Source organism: Hydractinia symbiolongicarpus, chromosome 3 (genome assembly GCF_029227915.1).
Source record: "Hydractinia symbiolongicarpus strain clone_291-10 chromosome 3, HSymV2.1, whole genome shotgun sequence".
NCBI lineage: Eukaryota > Metazoa > Cnidaria > Hydrozoa > Anthoathecata > Hydractiniidae > Hydractinia > Hydractinia symbiolongicarpus.
Genome location: NC_079877.1, coordinates 12,124,885 through 12,145,486, shown reverse-complemented (window position 1 = coordinate 12,145,486; position 20,602 = coordinate 12,124,885). Strand labels below are relative to the sequence as shown.

General features: G+C 31.9%; 2 protein-coding genes across 3 annotated transcripts; both read left to right on the top strand.

Moving 5' to 3' along the window:
- Positions 1-603: 603 nt before the first annotated feature.
- Positions 604-6,872, top strand: LOC130635756 (uncharacterized). Of its 2 annotated transcripts, XM_057445214.1 has the most exons (5): positions 604-748; positions 1,482-1,844; positions 5,403-5,705; positions 6,196-6,297; positions 6,367-6,872. In XM_057445214.1, the coding sequence occupies exons 1-5, from the start codon at positions 676-678 to the stop codon at positions 6,384-6,386; spliced, it is 861 nt and encodes a 286-aa protein (XP_057301197.1). In that variant the 5' UTR covers positions 604-675; the 3' UTR covers positions 6,387-6,872. The 2 variants fall into 2 exon arrangements, with proteins under 2 accessions (XP_057301197.1, XP_057301198.1); XM_057445215.1 differs by lacking the exons at positions 6,196-6,297; positions 6,367-6,872 and adding an exon at positions 5,776-6,071.
- Positions 6,873-10,692: 3,820 nt separating this feature from the next.
- Positions 10,693-19,866, top strand: LOC130635753 (uncharacterized). Its single transcript, XM_057445212.1, has 6 exons — positions 10,693-10,828; positions 14,987-15,340; positions 18,381-18,683; positions 18,754-19,059; positions 19,174-19,275; positions 19,345-19,866. Exons 1-6 carry the CDS (start codon positions 10,768-10,770, stop codon positions 19,554-19,556), a joined length of 1,338 nt encoding a protein of 445 aa, XP_057301195.1. The 5' UTR covers positions 10,693-10,767; the 3' UTR covers positions 19,557-19,866.
- Positions 19,867-20,602: the final 736 nt, after the last annotated feature.

Genomic DNA, 20,602 nt, shown 5'->3' with positions numbered 1-20,602 from the left:
CATCTCTTGGAGCTCAAAGATATTCATGGCTTCTGGTGTTGGTAGAATAGTAACTGGTCTGACTGGATTTCGTCGCTCGGCCCTCCTGAGTTGTCTCTGTGGTACATCCTCTATGGGAGTTGATGCTGGAGTGGGTTCTAATAAAGCAATGAGATCTGCTTTGCGTACTTTTGAATAACCTTTAATCCCACGGGTTTTTGCAATTATATGTAATTGTTTTACGGTTTCAGAATTCAAATCCATCTCTGTTATATATATAATTTTTTTGATTTCAAAAAATTTTGGCACGGTCATGATTTTGAATGGGAATTTCCCTTTACTCATATTGCGCATGATGTCATTTATATTATTTAATATGATTATGTGTTAGTATTTAATGATATATACATTAATATGAGTTTGTGTTGGTAATTGGCAGATGACGTCATGTATTTTACATTTAATATTATTTTGTGTTACTTACTAATGGATGACTTAGGGAATTTCCCGTTAGTCGACGTCGACTGTGCCAGAAGGAACATTTCTCTATCTCTTTACTGAAACAGTGATCAAAAATAAGTTAATTGCATTACAGACAGTTAACATAATTAATGTAATTAAACCTGTCAAGTTATAACGAAACATTAATCTTACTTTATGCATCAACAATATATGTAATATTTTTATTATTCCAAAATGATAGTTTTCGATAGTGTAAAGAAGAAGCATCTTTGTATTTGTTTTACACTTCTTTTAAAGTTGAACTCAGGTAAGTAAGAATTGTCCGTATTTTTTCTCAGTCGTTAAATCTTTTATTTGAAAACAAAAACCACGGATTTTTATATTGCTTTGGTGAAGTTCAATATTCTACAGACGTTTACGAATTAAAAATTTCATAGAACGTGACGGAGAAAGTTTCATTTCTATACTTCGAAAGCGTAGTAATTTATTGCTTTCTGTAGCGATTTGTCTATCTCTTGTGAGTACTACAAATGACACAGTAGCAAAATGTAACTAGACTGTTTTAAGTGATGTGTAATAGAAAATCAGTACTGGGAAAAGAAATTAGTGTAATAGAATTATTGTTCTTGAAGTCAAAAATACTACCATTTCCAAAAAAGGTAATAAAAACATTTAAGGTGACATAATTACACATTAAAAGAAATGTTATAGTTGCAGAAAGTTCAATTGCATTTTATTGAAGATGACAGGAGCTACCGATGTAGGTAGCATTTAGTAATTATTGTTATATTTTTTACTTATTGTGTTATCTATTCTTTTTTACTACGCTAAAGACAATAAAACGGAATGTACATTTTAGCCAAAACAAGATTTTTTCACTATTACCATATTATTTGTATGAACTTTTTTCTAATGAACTTGATTTTTTAAAGGTATAGATGCTTGTTATGAAAGTATTGTTATACGTTCTTTCTACGGAAATAAGTAAATTTTGATGTATGCATAGTGCAGAAAGTGTATCATTTTTTTTTTCCTTTTAGTGATATCTGGCACAGTTAAAGCTATTAAAACCAATTTAGAAGTTCCAGTTAATCAAACTGCTCAATTGCAGTGGAGAGTTGTACCTGACGTTGGGGAAGAAATAGCTGCACTGAAGGTGTTTGATCTTGAATCTCACAAAGTTCCATTAGTGCTAGCCACAACGTTGGCATCAGACATAACAACTGCTGGTAAAGCAATGTTTGGTAATCGATTATTTGGAAGCTTGTCAAATGACGTATATACACTATCTATCAAGAAAATCAAATTTAATGAGAAAAAGTCTTTTAAGTTAGACGTTATATTCATATCACAATCAGAAGGTTATGTGAAAAGTGCAACACTGGTTATAAAGGAGGTAGTGGGTAAGTTAAAAGTTATTATTAAAAATTTTCAAAATGTGCAATTTATTACTCCAATTTCTGGTTGCAGGCTTTTTTTAACCTTTTTAATTTTTTTATTTTTTATTAAGCAAATATTTACATTGGATATACATGTCAACTAAAAGCTCTTATAAATATGTGTCCAGTTAAAATATATTAGAAGATATTATATATACATAAGTGATAAAACTAAGTATGATGGACAAACGAGAATCCAGGACAAAATAAGAAGTCGGGTGTAAACGAGCCTAAAAAACCTAGAAAAAAATAGATTAAAAGCAGAGAAAAACTGGAAACTTACACCAAAGGACCTAAGTAATATAAATAAATACTAATTGAGATGTTCATTTAAAAATGTTTTTAGATCAGACATGCCTAAAGAACGGACTTCTAGAGGAAGTGTATTATAAATGTTTGCTTCCATAAAAACTTTTTTTTTTTGGAGTTGTAATCAACTTTCTGTTATTTCGCGTGTTCATTTCATGATCTTGAGCATGAAAATAGAAAAGACATTTGTTGCAGTGCACGCACGTTTTCTATTTTCATTTACTATTGATTAAAGCCGATTGTTCGGATCGCTATAATCGCAGGGAATCCATTTTGTTATGCTGAGTTCGTGAGTGCCACGAGATGTAGCCCACAATAGGTGAACGTTGGTATCAACTACTTAACTGATGGTCAACTGTGATGCTAAAGTTGGCGAGCTGATGTTTTACTTTCCTCGATGTTCCAAATAATAGAGCCTCAGTTTTTCCTTTCTTCAGATTAATTATAAGTTCGGTTTCTTTGCACCACGATGAAACGGCATCGAAATCTGCGTTTATTTTTGTAGTTATATCTTCAACTTTTTTTGACTTGCTGTACAATACGGTGTCATCTGCATATTTAATAAGCTTTGAATATTTATTAACATCGCCAATATCATTGAAAAACAGGAAAAAATAAAAGAGGACCAAGGATAAACCCTTGCGGTACTCCAGAACATTTACCAAAACTTTCGGATACGACAAAAAAGATAATCTGTAAACCAATCTAGTTCACGATCATGTATTCCATATGTCGGCAGTTTCGATAGCAATTTAGAATAACTAATTGTGTCAAATGCTTTCGTAAGATCTATAAATCACGCACCAACCATATCTCCTTTATCAACATGTGAACAAATGCCATCAAAAATATGGTAACTGCTTGTTGGGTTGACATACCCTTACGAAACCAAATTGACGTGAACACAGAAGTTCATTTTCCGGCAGATAGTTGTTAGGTTGATTATGAAAAATTTCCTCATGAATTTTTGAAAGAATTGGTAAGATTGATATTGGTCGATAATTGTTAAAATTAGATCGAGTAACAGATTTTTAAACCGGTATAATTTTGGCATTCTTTCAGGCAGTTGATATAATTCCAGTTGATATGGATAGATTTAGAATGTGGCATAAAGGATGAATTATTGAATGCTTCAGTTAATTCAGTAAAGCAGACGGAAGCTCATCGTTAGCACTGGATTTCTTTCTTTTTAATTTGCTAAGGTGATGTTTTTTAGATGGAAGGTTTTGTAAGTCTTGAGAAATGTATCTGACGGTTTTCTCTAAATCGAATCACATAAAAGCCGCGACTTTGACATTACTGATTGAACTATTGCTGATAAGAATGATGTAAAACCGTGCCTGATCTTGTTGCTATCTCTACACTTGTCTCCGCCAATGTCAAACGTTTTGCAAGTTACATTTTCTGATGAGCTGGATGGATAAATCAAATTTAAAGTTTTCTAAAAGTTTTCGGGATCATTAGCGTTTTGTCCAAGCAAGTTTTTGCTATAGCTACTTTTGGTGGTCCGAAGCAGGATATTTACGCGATTTCTTTTGTTTTAGTACGCTCTACGGTCACATTCAGATTTTGTTCTGGGGGATTTTCTTAATAATTTATCCCATTCATTTATCGAAGCTTTATTTTCAGGTGTTAGCCAAGGTGCAGGTTTCGACTTTACGTGCTTCAAAATAAAGGGAGCATGTTTGTTATATACTGTGGAAACTGTTTGATTGAAATATTGCCAGGCCGTGATAGCCAATCAGAATTTTGGATTTCAGCGTTTATTGAATTGTGATTTTATTTACATTAGTCTCGACGACGGATCTCTTTAGCTTTGAATTTTACGTGATTCAATTTACGCACACAGCAAACCAAATCGTGATCACTAAAGGATGTCGGAAAAAAGTCACTTGATCAAAAAAGTTTTCAATGAGATCGAAATTTTAAAGACTGTATTCCAGGTTTAATTTGTTTCTCCTTTATTTTTAACAAACTAACCTTTTTTAAGAAGTCTTTTTCATTAATTCTAACAAAACTGCGGATTTGATCAAAAAATGTAGTTTATAAACCCTTGAAATTAGGGACTACATACTACAGAAAATATACAACCAGTCTTAAACTTCCGTATTTCACAATTCTTTTATAAACCCTAAAATCAGCTGCAATATCATATTTTTTATTTCCCCTTTGATAGTCATTTGAAATGTTTATGTTGTAAGCCCCTGCTTCTCTTAAAAAATTATGCCAGATGAATACGCATTTGTCTTAGTACTTATCATGATAAAAGTGAATTAGCTGCTAATGTGATTGTACTGTTGTTGGGTTATCCTTTATTTGGCTTTTAATGCATTTAATTTTATGAGTTTATTTACAGTTTAACTGTAGAAATGTCGGTTACCAAGGGTGTGGTATTTGTACAAACGAGGATTAACATAAGAAGAGTGTATAATGGCAAACTTAGGGGTGAAAACTAAGAAGTTTTCCAACTGAGATAACCACACAATTTGCAATTAGTATTAGAATTAAATCTTTTGTTTTACCAGGAATAAATTATAACAACTAATGCCTTTATTTAACAAATGTTGTTGTTGTACATATAAATTATGTGGTTTGAAACGAACAAAAAGTATGACGGTTTCAGATTGTTTTCCTGGAAGGAAGTCATTCAACCTGATTTCACAGTTACGTGTGAATTTATAAATGAATCTTAATGATATCATATAATGTTGTCCTCACCCTAACCACCCCAACGTATGTACCAAGCTTTATAGAATAAGCGTCCTTATTCCCGGAAAAATAGATCTTTTTAGATTTAGATCGTTATAGAAACAAAATTTTAGATATTTTTGTACATTTGTATCCCATTTATGTCATTAAATTTGACTTTTTTTAAAATAAATTAATTTTAATTAGTCTACGAGGAATCAAGGTCGCACAATCTATAACAAGTAGGAAATCTTAGTACACTTAAATCACTTATCATAATTTATAATTTTTTAAAAATTTTGTTATCACATGATATTTACATGTCAAAAGGTGTGTTCATATGAAAGAAGTCCAAAAAAAAGTCCGCTAATGATGGCTACTCGATATACCGTTTGTTAGGCGTTCCAGTTTGCGGTTTATAATACAATATAAAATATCAATATAAAATATTACCACTCTGAATTCTACATTTAACAATCTTGAATACAAAATCACTAGACATTTTGTTTTTTTAAATAATTGTAGGTGGTCCTGAAGCTTGTGGGATTTCACTAAACACAAATTATGCTGTAAACGAGGGTAAACAGTTGTCTGTTACCACCGAAGTTTGTGGAAATCCGAAACCTGTTTTAACTTGGAAATTACAAAAAGAATTGGAGTATTCATACTCTACCGAAGTTGCGCCAGTGAATATCTCAATCATGCGATACAGATATGTTTATAAAACTCGACGTCTCGTGACACGTGCAGATTGTGGAACAAAGCTAGTTTTCAATGCGACTGGTGCGAATGGAATGATCAAGGGAGAGACACTAATAGACGTAACATGTAATGACAACTTATTTTCTTTCACTGACTTTGTTTTTGAAAATTTATAAAATCATTTTAAAACTTTTAGTTTCTCCTCAAAAAATCCAAAATGCAATATTTTACTAAGATAATGATTGTATAAATGGTATATGGACACGTGAAGCAACTGGCAATTGTGCGCTTAACTATCATTTTCAATTTGAAGGAGGAAAATATATTTTTAATGCAACTCATACATACTACGCTGTGTGTAATGTTTTAAATGCTTCATATATATTTATTTGGGCGTCATACAAAAACAAATACGGCGAGAAGATAAAAATCAGTGCTAGTTTAACAACTCCTGCACCTACAAATGCTACCGATCCTTGCACATGTCCAAAACTGTTGCATGGTATATGCCAATTTTATAGCCGATGTTATTTTGACACTTGTGTCAGTACAGCATTGGTACTTATTTTGTTTTTTTGTGAATTTCTTTTGCTAAAAGTGATTGTGTTAATTTTAGTGAAAAGATTGGATACGAAGAAATTAGTTTTAGCAATAATTATAGCGCTTGTGGTCACGCAAGTAGCCAATATATGTATTTATGGAGTTGAGAAGTACAGAGGTTAGAACATCTTCTATTATTCACTGTAGCAGTATAAAGTACGAAATGAAAAGCCCATGTATTTTCTAGGTGCTGAGACTAACTGCTAAAATAAGCAAAGCGTAAAAAAGAACGACGAAAACGAAGATAGACAAGAGTACGAAGTATTTCCTACAACTGAATCTCATTATACAGGTCTTCAATTAGAAGCAAGAAAAGAAATTGTTTATGCCGATTTCTCACGATAAACAGTCAATAACTGTTCAGAAATTGGAACAGAAAGAAGGTCAAAACAATTTTAGCACACTGTGTTCTTCTGTAGAAGCACATTAAGGCGTCTTTTTTAAACAATTTTGCGTCCTTTTCGTCAAGAAAGGCACCGATTCCTATCCAATTTTATTGATTTTCGTGATGCAAGAAGAGAATAAATAAGTTAACATCAGAAAAGTTACCATACCTATATAAAAGGATATATGGACGTTTTATTGTCATTATAACCTAGTTTGACTATTTTAAAGTTTATGCTACATTTTCAATGTATGGCGTAACCTTAAATTGATCTATTTCAAATATTTCGCAAAGCCTTTTTTTTCGCGAATTGACCATCCTTAGATTTCTTGGAAATATTTCATTTTGCAGTTCTAGCACTTTTTTAAAGTTAATTCTAATTATTAAGATTATGACGGACCTTAAATTGGCTCTAAAACGAGATTATCATTGCTACTAAGATATTCGCGAAATGTTCAAGAAATCAGAAGAACCTAATACAGATATTACATGGACAATCTTGGAGGAAAGAATACGGAAGAAGAAACAACTCTTTTAATTCTATTGAAACACTGCGTGAGGTTCTAGCAGGTGTCTGTATAGAAACTTAATTTGAAATTTTGGCGGTTGTGTAACTAAATTATTCGTGAATAACAATTTGCAACTATGATTGGTAATTTGATGATGAATTTGATGATGAATTTGATAATATTATCAAAAGAAGAAGCCATATTGAAATCGGTAAAATTTCTTTTGTTTTTATGTTAACATAATTAGCGAAGAAGCACATGCTCGACACTTTTGTAAACAAAAAGAAAAAGTTTATATGTCGTTTTAAAACGACGTTCTGTTATAAGAAGTTATTTCTTTAGTTAGAATAAACATTAATCCAGCACACATTTTGTCGGCACTCGTCCGGCGCACATCTATCTATATTGTTTTTCATGATCAAAGTGGTATACTCAAGCCTGTAAAAATAGGTTAATATCATGGTTAAACGCTTATTTCCAAACGTATTGTTGACGTTTTTAACAGCAATGTTCACTGTCTTATATTAGGCACACTTTCCATACAATAATCACGTGCCTGCAGCGTGTTACAGACAGATTTCAATAGAAAAAAGTTAGCACCTCACGCACTGAATCTTTTGAAATTAAAAACAATAGAAAATTCAATACATTTAAAGCGCACAAAAATGAAGTTGTTTCTCCTTCCGTATTCTTTCCTCCAAGGGACAATGTATGAGAAAAAACAGAAAACATAACCTGGTTTTAAAAGAATTCGCCGCATAAACTTTTGCAAATACAGGTAACATTTGCAGTATTAGCTATAGTTCCCATATACACCTATCAGTTTAATCCTATCGATCCGGGCTTTTGTGAACTTATTATATCCGAGAAGGGGGGAAGGGTTACGCCACCCATCAATAACTTTTCACAGGCTTACCACACTTTCAGTACGTCACAAATTGAACAAAATATTTGATTTAAAAAATCCAACTAAGAAGAAACTATGTAAATCGAACACTTTTTCAGCAATTAGTTTGTACTAGATCTTGAACGGTAGAAAGAGAATCAAAGAATTAAAGAAATATCGGTCATTCTTGATTATATTTTACTTTTATTATTTTTTTCAATTTTTGAAAAATTCGGATATCTCTGTCTAAATCTAATTTTCAGCCTTTAAACCTGAAAATTCGAACAAGAGAGACTTTATACTATTCGAATCTCTCTATAATTCGGACAAAACCTTTTTCCCTTCGAGATTCGAATTAGAGAAGGTGAACTGGTTTAAAAAATTAGCATTGGCAAACATATATTTTTGGAAAAGATACTTGCACATATACTCATTCCTACTTTAAAGATTTAAAATATCGTTCTTTTTCCACGGCATTTTAGAGCAAGTAACAAATTTTGTAAGTTTTATCAGTGGCGGATAAAGCTACCTTACCCGGATTTTATAAAATACAATAATTATGACGTCATGTAAAATTCTATAATTTTAAAATTCTATAATGGTTGTGTGCTCTTCAAATAAGGACTTCAGATAGAATACTGAATTATCATGACAAATATGAAGTTTGTAGAGCAATATAATATTATGTTGGGTCTCGTTTTAGATCTGAAGAAAATAATTACTTTGAAAACGAGGCTATTCTTAGGAAGCTTGACTATATGAAGGGTTTGACCGTAACTTTCAGCTTGAAAATGAGGCACTTAAAAAATAAAAATATTAACGAAATTTAGGTAAATTGTTCTAATTTGGCTAATGAACTTAGGGATATGAATCATTTTTATTATAGAATTTTTCAATTGAGTTTGGTGTAGGGGAAATTCAGGCAAGGTCTACTTCACGTTGTTTTTAAAAAAAACAGATGAGGGCCTAAGGATCCCCTTATTGGCTTTTTCGGAGGGAAAAAATGACAAAAGTAATGCATAAGGGTGAAATCACTTTCCCCCGGACCAAGTAGGGTAAAAAGTTATAAAGCTCAAATAAGGAAAAAAGTACTATCTGGAGTCGTTCCAGAATGCTGCTTTGAAATTCAAACCACTAAAAATACACCAATATTGCGAAATAGTAACCTCGAATAAGTTATACAGTATGTTAAATTTAATAAAAGTGTGCTAAATTGCAAACAATTAATTTGGTAATAACAAAAATAACGATTGCGAATAACTTTTTTGGAAATTGGAGAAAATAAGATTGCGAATGCAAAGGAAATTTGTTGCATTATTTTCTTCCATAAGCAATTCCTCTTCTTTCATTTCCTCGCTTGAGGTAATGTAATAAGGAGAATAATTTAAGAAATGTAGGTCCTTTTTTAACCCTATTCGGCCTGGGGTTTGCGAACATATTATAACATCTCAATAACTTTTCATAGCGTCGTTCAAGTTGAATCAACTTTGTCACACTTACAAACTTGTCATACTAAGTATGTCATAAAAGGAACAAAGTTGCTACAATGAATTTCTGCTTGCGTCAGCGCATTTTCTGTGACGTCAGCAGAAGCTTGAAATGTGTTAAAAATGCCACTATCTGCATAAATTTTTTGTTCTAGAGCGAACTTTTGCATTCTGTTTGAAGTTTCTAAAAGCTAAATAAAAGTTATTTTACATATTTGCCGGTTTTTAGGTGGATCGCATAAAAAAGTGCCAAAAATTGCCCGAAAATCCGGGTTTTCCGATTTTCGGGAGAGATTCGACAAAATCGGGAAATCGGATTAATCACGTGTCCAAATTATTCAAAATGATTCTTCTTCAAAGTTGTGTTGCAAGTTTCAAGTTCTAAAAATAATCCTAACAGGAGTTATTAAATTTTCCCCATCATAAGGATTTCATAGAGATTTTTTGGGGTAGTTTCGAGTAATGGCCAATATCAAGGCCTTTGAAATGTATGGGACCTAAAAATTTGGCTTGTATGTGTCTAATAGATAAATATTGAAACTCAGTAAGTTTCATAGCCATATAACATAGCAATAAGGTCTTATTAAAAAAACCGTCAGGGGAGGGGGAATTCGCCACACCTCCCCCCACCCCGTAGACCGAATAGGGTTAAACAACGGAGAATGCAAGATTGCGAATTAAACGGAAATTCGTAAATACCATATTCTTTTTGTGCTGAAACTTTTTCTCCTTAATCATTGCCAATAAGGTAGACGTAGAACACTTTTTTCATATCTATTTACAAACGTCATGTTCACAATGGTATGGTAGCATAATATTGTCCTGCGGTTAAAACCCGTCACAAGTTTTAGTTTACCTTCCTGTGTTTTCAGGAATTTGTAATTTACAGTTTATTGGCTTTCACTGGTATCACTTTACTGAATAATCTGAACCTAAAATTTAACTTGTAGGACTAATTTATTCGTCCGTCAGATGATAACTTAAATGTTAAATTCCACAAAAGTATATTAAATCAGACATAAATAAGGGTAAATTTTAGTCGGTAGCATGTTTTCTTATTGGTTTCTATCAAGTTTTCTTTGTAATGTATATAAAATGAATATCTCATGTAATGATTTTCTCTGTCTTTACCCGGAATGGAACATTATTATTTAATTGAAAAGCGTCATCTAAAAGTTTCATTAAATTAAGCAATTACAATGAGGTTTCACTTTTCCGTTGATTATGGTTTAATTACGTTATAATGAGTAAACGCAACTGAACTTTGACATTATCAAATGTTAGCAAGTGGAGTATACAACATTATATTTACTTTTACAAGATGACAGCTTTGAAGAAGTACCTTTATATCTGTTTAACACATTCGGTAATGTTGAAGACAGGTAGGTGAGTGCGTATCAATGTAATATTAGTCCTTTTTATATTGTTTTCGTGAGCGAAATATTTTGTGGGAATGTAGTTTAGACATGACATGGTCCCAACCTATAAGTAACGTAACAAAGTATTGTTATCAATCGTCAGCGCATATACGTATTCGATGATACCAGACACGATATATTTAAAAAAAATTTGGTTACATGGTAAAATGTATCTCTGTTTAGGTTAATAAACATGCTTAATGTTGGAACAATAAATTGGGAACTAATGCAACCGTACTTAAATAATCAAGGAAGTTCGTCTGTAGAGAAAAGTAGTTCCTTGTCTGCCGAGAGCTGAGATTATTAGCCAAACTGTACCAGACGTAGGAAAACTTCCCAGAAAGTCGTTCACAAGCCCCAGGTTTAGTGGACAATATTACTTACGCAATAAAAGAATTGCACATGTTAGGAAACAAAGACAAAAATGGCGAATGTCTGTCTGTTTAGATTTTACAATAATTGCAAATTAAAGGACTGTAATTGAGCAAATTTAATGAGGTTTTGGACGTAAGAATAAAAATTAAGAAACTGTGCTCACTAAACTTGAAAAAACGCCTAACATTCTCAATAATACAAAAATAGTTTTACAAATAATATTATAAGGGCATTGATTATATCATGTCAAACAGAATAACTTCTTCCACATTATTTTATTGTTCTGTTATCTAAAAAGCTCGGGAAAAAATACGCCCGACTGACCAACGGACTCATTTTTGTAGGGTCTTTAGGACGTGAACATAACATATTTTTTATGGTGGCCTTAACCAGCTACCTAACTAGAAAGGAAAGATTGCCATTTTTTTCAAATGAACCCCATTTTAACTGTTGTACCAAGTAAAAAAAACAAACAAAAAAAGATTTATACTTTGTCAAAATTTTCTGGATGAGGATATGTTGTATATTTGTTGCACTAAATTGAGAAACCGGTTTTATCTTTTTGCCTTTTTGCAGTCCCTTAGACGACCCTCATCATGATGCGTGTTGTTTATAATCCCCAGACCTCTCACGCAAGTTGACAGACAAAATAATCAGTCAGGGATAACCGCAAATTAGGCAATGATAGTGTAATTAATCTATGATATAGCTTATTTACGCGATTTATCTGTCCGAATTAAACTATCAACCTGGTTTTTGCTGCCTTTGGCTGTCCTTCTGCATATATGCAATGATTTTATTAGCTAAAAACATTCTATAGAACCTCATTTTGATGATCCAAGTATAACTTTTCTTTATTATTTCTGTTACGGCTTCTTTGTTTTACGACCAGGGTTGCCTCTTGAAAAGGCTAATTTTTCCGCGCACATATTCTCAACATAGTGGTGCATAGCTTAAATAGGCTATTTCTTGTCTAATTAGAAAATCAAAAGACTTTTAACATACCATTTTTATTCCTGTAAAGCAAACTATAAAAATTTTTGCTTGAACGAGGATGATGTAATGAGCAACAAAACTCCGAAAAAAGGTGACACGATCAGACTTGGTTGTTGAGATAATTGTAAAAGAAGAAAACACACCTAAATAGGAGATGATTTCCTAACTAATCTTTAGAAAATCTTTTAACAAATCTGCTATCCTAAGTTGGCGTGATAGGCTAATTTGCTATCCCTGACTGATAATGCAGGTGATAAGCCGTGGATCAGTTAATTTCAAACTTTATTCTCAGGTGGAGGCATCTTTTGATCTTGAAATTAGGATATAGGTTGCATGTACTTCAGATTTTGATCATATATCAGTGAAAAGATGCTAGTAGCCAGAGTACAAAAGTTCTTAATCATATTTTGATTTTTGTTCACCTATGGTCTGCATTTTTTGCCCCAATTTTTCTGATTTTTTTTCCAAATGTGCAAGACAATCCCGTGAAAACATAAACATTGAAACTCATCTATAGCAAGGTTCAAAGTTCCAATAACAAGCCATAAAATCAGTTGAAGAAATATGCATATACTTCTTTAATAGTGACAAGCAGTTGTTAGCAATTGAATTCCAACAACATATGTTTTTGTTCGCCATTGCACCAACTAAATGCCACAACCAATGAGGGACTTAAACGTGCAAGCCATAAAATTTATGTTTAAGAATTGTTACCCTATCGTTATCATAACTTTTTAAATAACGTGAACGATTTTTCAAAAATTGTAACAGATAATTGTAACAGTCAATTTCACAAAACTTCACTCGTGCCAAGTGTATGCTGCCATGTTGTTATAATATCCATATTATAATACCCCTAACCTTTTCCAAGCGATTTATTGCTCAGATGAGATTTTGTTTTCGATAAACTTGGACAATGCATATCCCTCGATATTTGTGGGGCTAACCATGTAAAATATGCACATCTACATCTGCACTTGTTTTATATGAAAACTCCATTTTGGGCTCTTTCAAGACAACTATAATAAGGTGATTCTTTCTTTCCGTCTGGTTGATATTTCTATAAAAAAATCTCCTTGATTATGGAAACAATCTCCAGAAATGGATATAATATCCTTAATAAGATCTGTCCCATAACAAGATCGGCGAAGATCCTAAATTCCTCGGATCTCCACATACCGTCATTGTCTAGTTGGGCTAGACAATGACGGTATTCATACTGAAAATCAAAATCAAATGAGCTTTTACCCTTTAAATTTCAAAAAATGTTGTAGCTCTAATTAGAACTTTAAACACTCTAGAACTAATGGAAACAATTGACAATTTTTATTCTTCCAAATGAGGAAGGGTAACCACATCAGATATAATCCCCAGACCTTCAATCTGACAGAAATAAGCAGCAACAATCATGTGTTCATACAACGTAAGTGGCAAAATAAAAGTAAAACAAATTAAATTAAGAAAAGTTATGCTATTTTATAGCTCTTAAATCAATAAAATTTTTACTTAAGAGAGGATACAGAGATCTGACGTTAACATAACATGCATAAATTATTAGACTAACTATAATGTTTCAGCCAGTTGTAACACAAACTGATTGTGAGTTGTCAAAAAATGGAAAATAAAATGTGATGATAAAAAAATTGTAATTTTAGCAGTTTCTTGATTCCAGGACCTTGTAAGCATGAACTATTTAAGAAAACCTCCAAAATTTCAAAATGTGGAGAGATTTCATGTCTTAAAATCATACAAAAACGAACTTTCAGAAATTTTCAGACCATAATTTTTATACACGGAATTATATACAGCGATCGTAAGTTAAATTTCCTATGAAGAACACAAGGAAAAGTATAGGTGAAAAATTTTTGCTTTGCATACCGTAATTCACTTTCACACTCATAAGATAATTTACGAGTGTTTTTTTATCGCACTCATGATTTTTTTCTTTTCTATAATATATAAGAGCGATGAAAAAGGCTATTACGCTGATTAAGTAACATTCATTTGTTTGTGATTGATTTGTTAAAAAGTATTGAGAATATTAAATGTTTTCGTGTTCTAGTACCAAAGAAAAAATATGTTGAATAAAGTTTAAAAAATATTTTTGAGAAAAAACATGTTGAATAAAGTTTAAAAAATATTTTTAAGAAGAAACATGTTGAATAAAGTTTAAAAAATATTTTTAAAAGGGGAAAGAGAAATCAAAAATGTCTATAAATATAGTAAATGCCAAAAACGTATAGCAAATCTGCCAACACATCATCACGTTCAACATTGTTCAACCTTGCACTGGGTGGTTAATACGTTTTACAATATTCATTTCCGTACAGCTTAAGTAACATTAAACGTTGCAGTAAACAAAAAACAGTTAAGTGTGAATCACACTTGCATATATTCACATCACACTTGTAAATGTTGCTTACGAATGCGATTTTTCGCACACCATAGCACTTATAATTTTTTAGCGGGTGCTTTTTGTAGCTCTGGCATAGTTTTGTTGAAGAAATGGCCTGCATTGTCACAATGTAAAATAGCAGGGGCTTGTTTATCATGCCTGCAATCGTAATATTATAGTTGTTTGTGGTTAGTTGTTCCACTCTTTATTTAAGAACTCATGTTTTGTATATATATAATTATATTATAACAGCTCTGAGAACGTGAATTTTAAAATGCAAATTTTAAAGATATTTTTGCATTGATTTCGGAACGAAAATTAATCATTATTCATGACTATGTATAATCTTACTTTAGTGATATGTGGTACAGTTGAAGCTGTCAAAACTAATTTAGAAGTTCCAGTTAATCAAATTGCTCAATTGCAATGGAGAGTTGCCCCTGATGCTGGAGAACAAGTATTTGGAGTAGAGGTGTTTGTTCTTGGATCAACCAATGTTCAAATAATCAAATTAACATCAACCCTCACAATTGTTGGTAAAAAAAGGTTTGGTAATCGATTATCTGGAAGCTTGACAAATGGTATATATACACTATCTATCAAGAAAATCCAGTTCAATGAAAAAAAGTCTTTTAATTTGAAAGTTGTATTCTACAAGGCACCAGAATATTATCCAAAAAATTCAACAGTGATTATAAAAGAAGTTTTAGGTGAGTTACAGTTTTTTTATTTTCCAAAATGTGTAATTTATTACTCCAATTCCTAGTTGCAGGCTTTTTTAAAGTAATAAATAACTTTGCAATGACAGCGAAATCTTAAAGTCTATATTCCAGGTTTAATTTATTTCTGTTTTATATCTATAACAAGCTAACCTTTTCAAGAAGTAGAAGCTATTATACATTAAATCAAAGAAAAACTGCATCTTGGTTAAAAGGTTTATGAACACGTAAGATTAGGGACTACATGCTACAAAAAGTATAGATCTGATACCGTCACATTTTGTTTAAAATTGGAGAAATAAGAATGAACAATGTGGCACCTGTTTTCCATCACAAAGAAACAAAGGATCATCTTGCTGCTTAAATATTTAATTATCTGTTTAACACCTAAATTAAAATGCCTGTAGGCACCACAAACAAAAATCCCTCATTTCCAATATATTTTTCTGTTAGATGGGTATGATCTTGCAATATTTTAATCAGGGAGGAAAGTTTTACCGAATGATCACAATAAGTTCTTAGGAAAAATTTATTTTTGGCATGTTATTGAGACTTTCTGTTGCCATCAAAATTATTAAAATTAAGTAGCCTTTTATGAGTTTTGCTCCTCTTCCTAAAGTTTTAAATCCTAAAGCTTATTAGGAATTCAAGTTTATGATAACATTTGGCTATAGAATTTTGCAAGAAAGTTAAAAAAATTATCCTCCTGAAGTACCGTTTTTACAACCAAGTTTTTTGCTATGATAAGCCACTTCTTCTTAACAAAATCAGCAATTTTTACTATAAATTATTGAATTGATAGTACGCTGCGCTATCAATGATAATTTTATTAATAAATTTTAACTACTTTACATGCATTAATCATTTATGATATCAACCTAGCAAGTAACATGTGGTTTTTATATCCTTCAAACTCTTTTGTTTATTACGTCCATTAATAATGAAAGTCTTTTGGTTATAATAAGTATGTGCATGGTGTAACCTGCTACATACTTGATGAAGGGGGTCCTCTTTTTTGTCGTGCAAATATATCTGAAAGCGACAGCATGAATGCAGTAACAGAATTGACTTTAAACAAGATGTTTGTGGCAATCCTTAGCCAGTTCTGCTTTGAAAGAAAATATCACAAGAACTTACCAATACACATATACAACAAAGGCATTAACTAGGACAAATTGCGGTCACATAATTGGATTTCGAGCATATGGTCACAAGCTTGAAATAACTTGATATAATTGTGAGTCACTGTTTTGTTTATTATACTGTTTATTATCTACGTATAAATAAACATTTTTTGTAGTATACCAAGCATGTTAAAAAAATTTGTGTACCGATTTATTAAATTTTTAAAAAACATCATTGCCTGTTAGATGGTATAAAATCATTTAGTTAAGCCATTAGGGGAAACTGCCATAGCTATTACCATAAAGATAATTGTGTCCATGTGGATTGGAAGACAGAGGATACTGTAAATTGTAAGGTGACATATCAACTTACTTTTAATACTGGAAATACTTTTGAAGTAACTGGCAATATTTTAAAAATTGTTCCTTATAAGTACTAACAACCACATCTGTCGATATAACAGGGATATACAATAATTAACCTTTGTGAGACTATTTCTAACTCCATTGAGACCTGTTAGGACAAAAAAGTTGTGAACTTGATGTACCATGGAGGGTTCACTGCATTATTCGGACGGTGGCATGTTCCGGGAACTTCTAAAAGTGCTTGTTGGCAAACTGGGAGAATGGTTTATTTCAGACATGTGCGATATTGCGTGTCATATTTACCTTGTATGTGTTTGTATTATGACTTTCTACAAGTAGGACACGTTTTTTTCTATGCATAGGTAATTCCAAATTTACTTTGTTCCTCTTTTAAGGGCTATACAGTACAAAAAAGACCCGCTGTTAATAAGGTTTAAAAGGAAAAGAAAATTCTAGCTGCAACTCGTAAATCCTTTGAATATTTTATGTTATAAGCCCCTTCATCTGTTAAAAAAATTATGCCTGATTAATACGTAATTGTCTTAGTACTAATCATGGTATGGATTATCCGGAAAGTAAATTAGCTGCTAATAGGATTTTACTATTGTTGCTGGGTGACCCTTAACTTGGCTTTTAATGCATTAAAGATTTAATTTTATGCCTTTGTTTACAGTCAAACGGTTGAAATACATGAGTCGGTTACCAAGGGTGTGGTATTTGTACAAACGATGATTAACATAAGAAGAGTGTTTAATAGCAAACTATGGGGAGTGGAAACTAAGATATTTTTCAATCTAGATGACCAAAAAATTTAACTTAGGTTTTAACAGGAATATATTATGACAGCTAATGATGTTTTTAACAAAAGTCGTTATTGTAAATATAAAATATGTGGTTTAAAAACAACAAAAAGTATGACAGTTTCAGATTGTTTTCTTGGAAGTAAGTCATTGATCTTGGATTCACAGTTGCGTGTGAATTTATAAATGAATCTCAATGTTATCAAATATTTTGTCCTCACCCTAACCACCCTAACGTATGTACCAAGCTTAATAAAATAAGCGTTATTATTTCCCGGAAAATTGGATCTTTTTAGGTTTAGATCGTTATAGAAGCAAAATGTTAGATATGATTTTATTTGTATCCCATTGATGTCATTAAATTTGACTTTTTTTAAATTAAATTAATTTCAATTAGTCTACGAGGAATCAAGGTCGCACAATCTACATTAAGTAGGAAATCTTAGTACACTTAATTACTTATCATAATTTATAATTTTTTTAAAATTTCGTAGTCACATTTTATTTACATGTCAAAAGGTTTTCTCATATAAAAAAGTCCACAAAAAGGTTCGCTAATGATTGCTACTCGATATACCGTTTTACAAGTTTGTTAGGCGTTCCAGTTTGCGGTTTATAAAACATCTTAAGATGAATTATTATTATAAAATATCAGTATATAATATTACCACTCTGAATTTTACATTTAACGATCTTGAAGACAGATATCACTAGACTTTGTGTTTTTTTAAATAATTGTAGGTGGCCCTGAAGCTTGTGGTACTTTACTAAATACAAGTTATGCTATAAACGAGGGTAAACAGTTATCTGTTACCACCGAAGTTAGTGGAAATCCAAAACCTGTTTTAACTTGGAAATTACAAAAAGAATTAGAGTATTCATACTCTACCGAAGTTGCGCCAGTGAATATCTCAATCATGCGGTACAGATATGTTTATAAAACTCGACGTCTCGTGACACGTGAAGATTGTGGAACAAAGCTAGTTTTCAATGCGTCTGGTGCGAATGGAATGATCAAGGGAGAGACACTAATAGACGTAACATGTAGTAACAACTTGTTTTCTTTCACTGACTTTGTTTTTGAAAATTTATAAAATCAATTTAAAACTTTTAGTTTCGCCTCGAAAAATCCACAATGCAATATTTTACAAAGATAATGATTGTATAAATGGTATATGGACACGTGAAGCAACTGGCAATTGTGCGCTTAACTATCATTTACAATTTGAAGGAGGAAAATATATTTTTAATACAACTCATACATACTACGTTGTGTGTAATGTATTAAATGCTTCATATGTATTTATTTGGGCGTCATACAAAAACAAGTACGGCGAGAAGATAAAAGTCAGTGCTAGTTTAACAACTCCTGCACCTACAAATGCTACCGATCCTTGCACATGTCCAAAACTGTTGGAAGGTATATGCCAATTTTATAGCCGATGTTATTTTGACACTTGTGCCAATACAGCATTGGTACTTATTTTGTTTTTTTGTGAATTTCTTTTGCTAGAAGACATTGTGTTGATTTTAGTGAAAAGATTGGATACGAAGAAATTAGTTTTAGCAATAGTTATAGCGCTTGTGGTTACGCAAGTAGCTAATATATGCATTTATGGAGTTGTGAAGTACAGAGGTTAGAACATCTTCTGTTATTCACTGTAGCAGTATAAAATACGAAATGACAAGCCCATGTATTTTCTAGGTGCTGAAACTAACTGTCAAAATAAGCAAAGTGCAAAAAACCACGACGAAAACGAAGATAGACAAGAGTACGAAGTATTTCCTACAACTGAATCTCACTATACAGGTCTTCAATTGGAAGCAAGAAAAGAAATTGTTTATGCCGATTTGTCACCACCAACAGTCAATAACTATTCGGAAATTGGAACAGAAGAAAAGTCAAAACAATTTTAGCACACTGTGTTCTTCTGTAGAAGCCAATTTCCGCGTCTTTTCTAAACAATTTTGCGTCTTTTTCGTCAACAAAGGCACCGATTCCTATCCAATTTTTTGGATCTTCGTGATGCAAGAAGAAAATAAATAAGTTATCAGAAGAGTTAACGTAACTCTAAAAGGATATATGGACGTTTTATTGTCATTATAGCCTAGTTTGACTATCTTAAAGTTACTGCCACATTTTCTATGTATGGCGTAACCTCAAATTGATCTATTTCAGATATTTCGCAAAGCCTTTTTTTCGCGAATTGACCATTCTGAGATTTCTTGGAAATATTTCTTTTTGCAAATCTAGCACTTTTTTAAAGTTAGTTCTAATTATTAAGATTATGATGGTCCTTAAATCGGCTCTAAAACGAGATTATCTTTGCTACTAAGATATTCGCGAAATGTTCAAGAAATCAGAAGAACCTATTACAGATATTATATGGACAATGTATGAGAAAAAACAAAAAACATAATCTGGTTTAAAAAGAATTTGCCGCATAAACTTTTGCAAATATAGATAAAGTTTGCAATATTAGCTATAACTCCCGTTTACACCTATCAGTTTAATCCTATCGATCCGGGTTTTTTTGAACTTATTATATCCGAGGAAGGGGGGAAGGGTTACGCCACCCATCAATAACTCTTCACAGGCTGGCGTAAAATGAATCTAACTTAGCACACTTTTAGTACGTCACATACGGAAAAAAATGTTTGATTTAAAGAATATAACTAAGAAGAAGCTATGTAAATCGAACAGTTTTTCAGCAATTAGTTTCTACTAGACCTTGAACGGTAGAGAAAGAAAGGATCAAAGAAAAGCGGTCATTCTTAATTATATTTTACTTTATTATTTTTTTCAATTTTTGAAAAATTCCGATATCTCTGTCTAATTCGAATTTTCAGCCTTCAAACCTGAAAATTCGAACAAGAGAGACTTTATACTATTCGAATCTCTCTATAATTCGGACAAAACCTTTTTCCCTTCGGGATTCGAATTAGAGAACGTCAACTGGGTT